General features: G+C 40.8%; 1 protein-coding gene across 1 annotated transcript in view; it reads left to right on the top strand.

Moving 5' to 3' along the window:
• The first annotated feature begins 534 nt into the window (after positions 1-534).
• Positions 535-11,021, top strand: part of afg2a (AAA ATPase AFG2A) — a 112,978-nt gene continuing 102,491 nt past the window's right edge. Inside the window, exons 1-10 of the mRNA XM_084954043.1 lie at positions 535-813; positions 3,077-3,201; positions 3,272-3,429; positions 3,872-3,930; positions 4,270-4,917; positions 5,046-5,175; positions 5,367-5,423; positions 6,472-6,595; positions 8,446-8,547; positions 8,714-8,867. Coding sequence (XP_084810169.1) covers positions 639-813; positions 3,077-3,201; positions 3,272-3,429; positions 3,872-3,930; positions 4,270-4,917; positions 5,046-5,175; positions 5,367-5,423; positions 6,472-6,595; positions 8,446-8,547; positions 8,714-8,867 — 1,732 coding nt within the window. The 5' untranslated portion in view covers positions 535-638. The remainder of the gene's footprint in view (positions 814-3,076; positions 3,202-3,271; positions 3,430-3,871; positions 3,931-4,269; positions 4,918-5,045; positions 5,176-5,366; positions 5,424-6,471; positions 6,596-8,445; positions 8,548-8,713; positions 8,868-11,021) is intronic.

The raw sequence follows: 11,021 nt of genomic DNA, 5'->3' as shown, positions 1-11,021 counted from the left end.
TTTCTTTTAGATTACTTTAGCTTGGAACGCATGGGTATTGTGTTAAAATTGTCCAAAGAATCTGCCAATTAACCCATGTAATTCTGTAAGTGATCGGCTTTTTTGGCCACAAGCTATTGTTAACTATTGTTAGCTCTTGTTTTGCATTCTCTAACGTGCCATCTGCTGTTCATTAGCTATCAAAAAATCCGGAGCTTCTTGGCTGTTTAGTAGAGCTATGCCGAATTTAAGAATGCATGCAAGCAGTAAAAGCAATAATTTTATTTCTTTCATTTTGTGATTCTACTAGCTTGTCAAATCAAATACGTAAAAGTAAAGAATTTTTCAGAGAAATTTCGCATTGCTTTCTCTCGACCTCTACAATCTTATAGAAACGTTTTCTACGAGAGGTTAATATTTTTCAGGTATTATTTTTATTTTTGTAATATGTTATATACATATATATTTTAAATACCACACGCAGGTGTTTTAGAATTAAACAAATACAAAATGCTGCTGCCACCTGCCAGGAAGCGCTCGTATATATGAGGATTTACGGTAAATGAAGGCGGGACTAAACGCTAACCAGGAAGTTTACGACACCGCTTGATGTTTACACATGTTTCTGCTTTCACGTGGAGAAGCTTTTTGCAATTATCATGTCTTCAAAGAAAAATAAAAGCAAAACAAAAAAAGCGAGTGAAGTAGATAGCTCCTTCTTAGTGAAAGAGGGCCTAAATGACTCTTCAAGCCTGCAAACATCTCGCACCGACGGAGGAAGCTGCAAAAGTTTGAACTGCAACTCTTTCACTGTCATCGACTTCATTGAAAAAGGTAAGAAGACGAGACATGAGTCTAAACATTTAACAGGCTGTATTATATAAATCAGGTATAACCCCCGTGCAAACGAAGCTACCTGTACTATGAAGATGGAAGTCCCAGCATGGCGCTTGCTGCACTCACAGGACCAGTACTCACTGATGCTGCTGGTCCATTTGTTTTTCTCCAGAGTCGTTTTCTGAGCTTTGTGCCTTTATTCTTTTCATTTGTTTGCAGCATTTGTTTGTGAACTTGTTTGCATTGTTTAGATTTGCATTTGTGGCTCTTTTTTTCTCTCTTTTTTCTTTTTATTCACTGGTCATCCATTTCCCAACACCCCCCAGAATAGTCCAGCTGCTTTAACAAATCTAATAAAAACATAGTTCTTACTTAACCTCTTTTCCCAATTCCTGCATTCTTCTAATCACTTACCTCGTTTCATCTCTTCCTTCTTTCTGCGTGAGGTAAGAGTGTGCTGAAATTTCTCTGCTGCTGGGAAGTTTATTCCAGTCAGCGGGAAAGGAGGCTCCAGCAAATCGCTGAACCTTGAATTCAGGAAGAGCAATGCCTTAACCAGCACTCTGTGTGCACTTTCTAGACTTAGAGAAGGCTTATGTACATTAGGTGCCTGGAGGCACCTGATGTACTGCAGGAGGATGGGGTCCAAGACCTTTTGTTATGGGCAATTGGGTCCTTCTGTAACCAAAATGAGAGGCGTGTCCTTATCCTTGACACAAACTCAAGTACATTTTCAGTGGGTGCGACTCTGCCTGGTTTGCCACGTGTCTCCAATCCTGTTTTCATGGACAGGAATTTAAGGCATGGCTAGGCTGAGGAGGGCATCCACTTTGGGAAACTCAGAACAGCACTTCTGTTTTTAGCGGATGATGTGGTTCTGTTGGTTCTTTGGGGCATGACCTCCAGTATGCACTGTTTCTCTGAACATTTCTCCCACTGAAAACGCTACGCCCAGATAAACAGAGTCAACTTTTTGGGGTATAGCTGCTAAAACTTTTTCACAGAAACCCTGGTAGCTTGGAACTTGTTCTTAAGTCTAACACACTATAATTATTATTGGGCTCTTTCTATTTTGAAGATTTGATAAAGCTTATAATGAGCGCTGTATTTGATGACCCATAACAATCCCTTAGTTATACTGCTATAGACTCAGTCTACTGTAGGACAGATGCACTGAGAACTCCTCCACTCCCATCTATCTCTCACTTTTTTCCCCTTTATGTATTTTTATGGCACTGTTTTATGCCATTTACTTTTATTTTTGTTTGTTGACTGTGCCTATAATCTTCTGTTTTGTCATGTCTTTCTTCTCATCTCCCAATCGATCATGGCAGATGGTTGCCTCCTTCAGAGTTTATATTATAATACAGAGCACCTCTTGCTTTGTGCTGCTAACACATTTTTATTCTCTAATCAACGTGTCAGATGGGCTTGTAGGCGTATACTGGTTCAACTCCTCATATCTGTGTTACATAACAAAATACTTTTGCCAGCACTGATTACGTAGAGAAACAAAACTTTACACATCTGCTTTGATCCCTGCAGTCATTGCACTGCTAAATGCAGGTAGCACCAGACAGTGCACTTTATGCATGCATTGTGCTTTTTGAGTGAGTGGGTGGGTTTACAGATGTAGGAGAAACTTGCCATGATCTTATCTCTCTTTTTTTTTTTTAGTTCTCTGTTTTTCATTTATTTGTTGACATGTTTTTGAATCTGAACTAAAACACTGTAACATCTGGTTTTCACTCTGAATCTTTCATCTGCACAAAAAATTAAGCCATGAAAAAAACCTTAAGCTTGGCTATTAGTGAGGAGAAACAACCTGGAAAGTACAAATCTGTCTTTTAGAGCTGAAAGTCGTCATGAAATTATGAAAACACTGTTACCAAAAATCCCTACCAATAACAAACTAGTGCATCGTCAAATCAGGTAAACAGTGTGTCAGGTCAAACCCACTTTAATACAGTGTCAGCACCACCCAGCAATCAAATGCTTGTTATTTAGTTACCTTTCACTGAGGTAATCTAGTTCATGTATGAAATTTGGGAAAGTGGTTTGTCTTGTTTAGGCTCATGAAAAAATTTCCTGCTGAACACAAAAAGAAGTTTAGTACATTCAAGTTATGTAAGAACCATGAGTTGAAACGTAATGCTATAATTTTATGCTTTGGGAACATATGCAGCATTTCCATCATTTCTAAAAGCTTTTCTTGAATTATTTATTTTTATTTTTTATTTTTATTTAATTTGCTTCACAGCTGATGACAAAACACCCAAAAGCTGCAGATCAACTTTAGCCCAACTCAGCCTCAACTCAATGAAATCAGCCAGCGCATGCATCGGGAGGCCCGTGCTGCTGACGAGTACCACAGGACAACAGGAGGTTCTCTTCTCTTCTCTTCTCTCCTCTCCTCTCCTCTCCTCTCCTCTGATACCCTTTGTGATACTTTCAGGTATGCTTGGCTTGGCCAGTCGCCTCCTTTCCAGGTGGAAAAGTTGGCCTGCAGAAGTGTGCTCAGAACAACCTGAGAGTAAAGACAGGGGATGAGTTGATGGTTCACCCAATAACAGGTCCCTTGCTTCAGGCTGAAGAGGTGGTTCTCTCTAACAGGTAAGGTTTACCTTGCTTTTATTTAAAAAAAAAAAAAAAAAAAAAAAAAGGAAAAAGTCTGTATACATATATTTATCATTCCAGTTTGCTCTATACTCAAAATTTTGCTAAACTACAGTAACTGTACACACAGCTGCCAGTTTAAGTACATCCGGCAACATAAATCCAGTCTAATGAGTCCTACAATATATTGTACATTAATGAAAGTTATGTTTATTTTTGTTCTTTTAATTCTATTGTGCTGAATGTATGTATATAGATAGATAGATAGATAGATAGATAGATAGATAGAAAGAAGCCTCGGCCTTCTTTCCAGCAGAAGGCCGAGGCCGCCATCTGCTGGAAACAAGATGCAACTGCAGTTCAAATGTCAATAATCACTGAGAAGTTGAGAGACAAATGTTTCCAGTTAGTTATCAACCACCTGAAACTTTTTTTTCAGGTCAAAAGATGAAACACTAGAAACAGATGAATTCAAGGATTTCTTCCTGAGATCTCTGGGTATGTCCTTTTGCCTCATCTTCATCACCTCATCTTGTATCTGAAATATTTGAGACCTTTCAGTAGAAAGTGTGTACTTCTTACACACCTGACTTTGCATTTTTCTGTCTTTTTACTGTATAGTATATACACTAAAAAGAGTATTATGTGTTGTGGTGGATAAGCTATTAATATTTTGCAGAAAATGCACAAGCCTCTTTTCCCTCTCTGCTGTACAGTAAAATAAAATAAAATATCCATGCACTTTAGATTCTATGGCTTGTACTTTAATTTAATATAATCAAGCAGATGATTTCCTTTATTAGAATAACTACTATGTATTTGTCTCTCTTATATCAGCTGGGAACATTGTTCTGCCTGGGAACGTCGTTTCCTTGAGTTATTTTGGCCGCTCTTGCAGCCTTCGGGTTGAAACCATAAAAGGGGAGGATGGCGTCACCCTCCAGAGACCAGCTCCTCTCCTGAGAGCGAGTCCTGAAACTGAAGAGTCCTCTGTGATGAATTCTGTGCTGGACTCCACATCAGCTGAACTCTCCCTGCAGCTCAGCATGCTGTCTGTTGATGACAACAACGATGCAACAACAGACACACCTAGAGAGCTCGGTCCTGCGGCCAGCACTCCATGCCGACAAGCCCAGCCTCTTTCCCTTTCCTCGCAGCCTGTAGCTCCTTCCCACAACTCCCTGAATCCTTCAGCAGGTTTAGTAGACACTGCTGTGAGTCCGGAGAACTCACTCATCTTAGAGCAGGCAGAGAAAAGCTCATCAGCACCTCCTGCTGGTGCTTTGAGTACTGACACCTTCTACTGCCTGTCATGCTCCACTAAAGTTAGATTTAAAAGCAGAGTAGGCCAAACAGATCCAGATGCAGAAGCTAAGGGGTCAAAGGTCACGTATAGCATGATTGGTGGACTCAGTAGTCAGTTGGATGTCATCAAAGAGACCATCGAACTTCCACTGAAACATCCCGAGCTGTTTTCCAACTATGGTATGTTAGATTATACCATGCTGTAAACTAACCCCCAGTGATGTCATTATGATGTGAGGTGTTACAGTTAGATTTACTGACTCTCATTAAATGTCAGATCTCTAATTTTAAGCGGTTGTCTACCACAGGGATCCCACCTCCAAGAGGAGTTCTTCTGTATGGTCCCCCGGGGACAGGAAAAACTATGATTGGACGAGCCATAGCCAGTGAAGTTGGAGCCCACATGACTGTGATAAATGGCCCAGAAATCATGAGCAAGTATGGTCATATAGCCTGAAAACTTCATGGCACCATATTTCTATCCCAGCAGATTATTTTGGGGAAAATTTACTTTGTTTCCATGACAGCAAGATTTTACTCACCACCTTACACATGATCCAAAGCCACAGATTAAATGAGGAAAGTTTATTCACTGAATTAAAGAAGCGTGTTGTCTCATTTCATTGCAGATTTTACGGTGAAACAGAAGCAAGACTGAGACAAATATTCACAGAAGCGTCTCAGAGGTAAGTTTTTGCTGAGCTGCCTATACTCATAAAGATAGTATGTCACTTTTAGTTCTGTGGATGCAAATCTCTAAATTCTCTTTTTTATGTTAAATTACATTATTATATTCATAAACGTGCAGAGGTCTCTCACAGTTGATGTGGAACTATCATATTTATCATTCATACTGGGACATAGGTTAAAAATGAAAAGCAAAATCCAGCAAAGACCTCACAAAGGGCATCTAATCCTTCATTTGATCCACCTTCTAGTCTGCAAGGCTTCATCAGAAATGGTCTCAGTGGGACGATGTCGCCATCTTCCTGTCTGTTTTAAAAAGAGGAAGGGAAACATGAAATGAAGACCGAAGCGTGCCTAACTGCACAAGATTGGCACCAGGTCTTATGGAGTGATAAATCCAAATTTCACAGTTTTGGTTCAAGTCATTGTCAGTGTGTAGAGACGAGGTTAGGAGAGAAGTATGGTCATGTGTAAAACGTGGTGCAGATTCTGTCATGGTTCAGAGCTGCAGTTCAGCCAGTGATGTTGGAGATCTTGTCAAAATTGATGGAATTATGAAAACAGAAAAGTACTGTCAGATTTTGAGCCACTGTACAACACCATCTGAGAAGCTTCTGATTAGCATTAGCTTCATTTTTGAATACGACAGTGATCCCAAACACACTGCCTATGCTGTAAAAACTTACCTGGATAGAAAAAACACAGTGGAACAGTCATGGACTGACCTCCCCAGAGCCTGCACCTAAATATTACTGAAGCAGTGTGGGATCACCTTGATACAGATTGGATGAAAAAGGAAGCAACATCCAAAGAAGAGCTTTGAAGTTTCTTCAGGTAGCCTGCAGAACCATTTCTAAAGACACATTAAAGAAAATACGAGAAAGCTTGACCATGATGAAGAATAAAGATGGACACATCAAATAATGACTTCTATGTCAAAAAATTGCCTAAAGAGTCAATATTTTGCCCTCTGTGCAGTATTTCCATTTACGTTTTCACATGTTTCAATAAATCAATGTGCTTCTCACATTTGACTTGGTTTGATAGGCAGCCTGCGATCATCTTCATTGACGAGCTGGATGCTTTGTGCCCAAAGCGAGAGGGAGCTCAGAATGAGGTGGAGAAACGAGTTGTTGCCTCTCTTCTGACTCTGATGGATGGGATTGGTTCAGTAAGTATCCGAGTAATTGTACTCTACTACGGCAATAATGCTTTCCGCATTAAACTAAAGGCAGCTCTTTTGAGCATAACCTTATATGCTGTTAAGGTTTTTTTTAAGTTTGAGTTTTTTGGAACCTCACTGAGTCATCTTCTCTGAATTTTGCCAGCCTGCAGCACATAAAGGATGCTCACATTTCTTCTCTTTATACATGAATACAACAGTCTGTTTTACATTAGCATGATTATTGCTAGAAGGCTGGGATTAAACTGAGCAGTAACTGCTTGTTCAGTAGACACATGTCTTTATACTTTGTCTTTCCGCAGCCAAACGTGGCTCCATCCTAATATGCCCTCATTGCAAATACAGATTGTCATGCAGAAACCATCTCTGCGTGCTGGACGCCCTTCAGACACTATGGGTTGCATCTCTCGGGTGCCATTTGTCCTCTGAGCTCTGTGTTAGTGCCTGATGAGAAAAAGGATGATTCCCCCACACACCCCCAGTGGGAGTCTGGGAAAGAAATCACCCAAGGCTGCCATGAGCTGACAATTTGCCGTAACTTTATCAGCAAACTAAATCTTCCCGTCCCCAGGCAGAGAAGGCCGCGGTGTGGATTGGTGATACTGCACAGATACACCAACTCCCTTCTTGCTCCCAGCTCCTGTCTGTTTTCCAAACCAAGGTCATCATTGCTGATTGGTTTGTGGAATGTGGAGAAAGCACTTCCTGCTCCACGGCATTCTTCCTTGCACTGTAATTTATTTGTGTTTCAACTCTGTCTCCAGTGTTAAAAGGCAGGCAAACCACCCCAGGAAACGCAGAAGTGAGCCAGGTTTAGCATCAGGCTGGGGTCAGAAAATCTCTCAAGCTTTGAAAAATGTCCTCGACATATGAAATACTAAAAGCCAGCGGGCTGAGTTTGACAAGTGGACTTAAACTCGAACGGATGACCACTAAATTTGACCTAATCTAAGAGTGCGGGTGCCACAAGCTGCCGTGCACCTGGGCAGATTAAACAACGAAACTTTACTGCATTATTGAAAACTACCCCTTTCATAGTGTGAATGTATTTAACAGAAACATTTTAGTTTCATTATTTATATTCCATGCACTATAATTTTAAATTGTGAGTCTCCTACAGTTGCTCTGTATGATTCGAGGTTTTTTAAAAAACTTTTTTGTCTTATTCTGTACCTTGTTGTGGCCCCAGAGTTCATCCACTGTATGAAAGGGATCAGTTTTAGCTTCCTTCTTGCTCCTTTTAAGGTAACTTTCTTCTGTTTGAGTGCATCAATGGGAGATTTGAACAACAGGTGGGTGGAGTCTCTGTGCTCACAGCTAGAGCTGGTTGCCTGAGATATCTCAACAGGTTTATGTTATCTGATTTACTGTTAGTGTGGGTGCCATCATGGCCTGGTCTCAATAATGAAAGATATTGGATCTCAGTAGTAAATAAACAAAATACTCTGAGTCATTTAGATCACTCTGGCCTTTTTGGTTTATAATGGTTATTTTTACATACGCTGACTTTATGATTTCAAACTTTAGTCATGTTTGGTGTGAACATTCAGAATTGTAATAGTTTGTATACGACATAAAATGAGAAATGCAAAAGGGCTACTTTAAATTGCCATCTCTTCTCATACAGAATATAAAAAACACACAAAAAATTGATTGTCAAACACATCACAGTGTTAATTAACCAGATCACTTGAACAACAGAATATACATACCAACTGTGTGATTCAAGCTTTAAATGACTTTTAGTTCATCAATTAACATTTGCTGAGCAGGTCTTACTATGAAATTACTATGTTGTTATCTCAGAATTAGCTGATCCAACTTTCTTCTCTTTCTAGGAGGGTCACTCAGGTCAGCTGCTGGTCCTTGGGGCCACAAACCGACCCCAAGCCATTGATCCTGCCCTGCGCAGGCCGGGACGCTTTGACAAAGAGCTGGAGGTACATACTATCAGAGAGACTGCAGTGTGTTTCCAATCAACGTCACGCTGTTTGTGAAGAATTGCTACTTAATTGCGCAACTTTCTTCTGAGGCTCTGAGTATGTGGACAGAGTACAAAAAATGTGGTATACAAATCGCTGTTCTGTGTTGATTTCGTGACGGCAGGTCGGAGTTCCTGGTGCTGCAGAGCGGGCAGATATTTTGCAGAAGCAGCTGAAATGCGTGCCGTGCAGCGCCACTGAGGAGGAGCTGACGCAGCTGGCAGACGCCGCTCACGGTTACGTAGGAGCAGATCTCGCAGCTGTTGGCAAAGAAGCGGGCAAGTAAACACTGCCTTGCTCTCTTTTAGAGAGTTGAAATGTTTGTTTCCAAGTTGTAAGAACCTAATAGCACGCAAAAACATTTTGGATTATTGGTGTGGCTACGCCTTTATTTACATATCTTTACTGATATCTGTCAGGCCAAAAAAAAGCTGGATATTTTCAAGCGTTAGACTCTGATTTGAAATATCATTCCCAGATTTGTAGCTGTAGCTTTTGATAGTCATGTAAACTGTTGCTCATAACACGGAAACCAAGGACATCTATGGCCACTCAAAGCAGCTGTTAAGAAACACCAGTGCTTCTCTTTGCATTGATTTCCACTTTGCACTTCATGAAAACAACATAATTTAGGAAAACTAAACACAGTTGCATATGGCAACCGGCCCAGAATTGCTCTCCATCTTTTTGTAGTTTAGTTTGCCCCGTGGGCTGAGGTATCCGACCAACAAACAATAGTGACTGACAGTTTGTTATTGAGCTCTAGGTGCATTCTAGGCCTCATGTTGTTTTTCCCTCTCTCGCTTGACCTCTGTTTTCCTTGTAAAATGTCGCCCAGACCACAATAACTTGTGAATTATTTCCATCTAAATTATTTTTACCAATTTTTGAGACATTTTCTTGGAGTGCCTGACATGCCCACAGCTCCTTTGAACACACAGGTCAAGCATCCTTTGATATTTGCCAGAGAGGAAGTTGGGAGTTTCAGCGGTTTCTCTCACTGGGATCCGAATACCACAAAAACCACCACTTGTTGTGAAATTCCTGTGCCCCCTCACCCCTAGCACCACAAACCATCCCACCTCATATCCCTGAGGACAAACACACTGGCTTATATACATGTGTATCTGCCCTGCATGTCCTTGATTGTGGGGGTATATGTGATTGTTTGAGCACATGCTTATTTGTTTTTCTGTGGAAGTGTGTGTATGTGACCCCATATGCCTCCTGGGTGGTCCCACCGCCCGGGGTATGTGGCGTATTGCCTTTCCAGCTACGGAGGGAGTTGGGCTGCTGTGTGGAAGCATTCCGGCAATGAGCGTAATTTACTGTCCGCAGAGGGCCAGACGTGACTGGCAGCGTTTTCTGAGAAACCCCCACATGCCCCTGAGGGAGACAACAACCTCCCCAACCCCGCTCGACACCGCTAGTTTCCCCAAAATCTCCAAACCAAAATCACAAGACCGATAAAAGCCCTTGCAACAAAAAAGCCACAGGAGAACTCTTAATGCACTCATGACTTCTTTCTTTCATTTTACCGCTTGAGATAAAATATAAATTCAGTTACAGATGCTTGGTTGGAGTACGAGGCATCTATAGCTAAAGTGCTCTCAGACATTCACCGGAAATTTGGGGCTGGGTCTAAAGTTCAAACTGATAAATATCAGTCCAGATTTAACACCATCATAGATTTATCTCATTCATGCCATCTTTTAACTGGCTGTCAATGCAGCAAAGAGGAGCATGGCATGACTCCAGCATGTGATTTGGTCACAGTGGTCCTTTCCCATTTTGTGTGATAACTCCAATATAATTTCCCATGATACACCTTTCTGATAGGGGAGGATTTTACTGTATAACACGTTTTCTGGGATTGTAATGCAACTGTAACTGAAAGGAAGTAGTGTCAGTTTATCTAGTAAAATCCAAAGTGCTCTATGGTGCACTAAAAAACAATCACTTTACTGTAGTCATGGAAAAAGAGCAAGAACCTTACCCGATTTAAGTGTGGCTAATCTCCCCTTTAGGGCTGCCACAAACGATTATTTTGATAGTCAACTAGTCACCGATTATTTTTGCCATGAGTCGACTAATCAGATCATGCGTCCATTGGATGTAAAACCTACAGCTTATTGCACCAGCATGCATCTGCTGTTATATAACTATCATTAGCTTACAGCTTTAACTGTTTAAGGTATGTGCTAACGAAAAATAAAGACAAGATGATAGTTTATTAGATTCTAATGAAATTAGCAGATTGTCTCGGTGGAGTTTAATAAACTCAGCCGTCTGCTCCTTGCTATCTAAAATACAACAGGACACCGGAGTATATTCTCGAGTATCTCACACTTCTGATAATCAGTTGTCTGCTTGATGTTTATTCAGCTGTGTAAAAACTATAACTTTAATCTCAGCCAAACCGATTTACTCAG

Source organism: Perissodus microlepis, chromosome 2 (assembly GCF_051167445.1).
Source record: "Perissodus microlepis isolate ML-2025 ecotype Zambia chromosome 2, ASM5116744v1, whole genome shotgun sequence".
NCBI lineage: Eukaryota > Metazoa > Chordata > Actinopteri > Cichliformes > Cichlidae > Perissodus > Perissodus microlepis.
The sequence above is the reverse complement of the archived record's forward strand: the minus strand, read 5'-3'. Positions and strand labels throughout refer to the sequence as shown.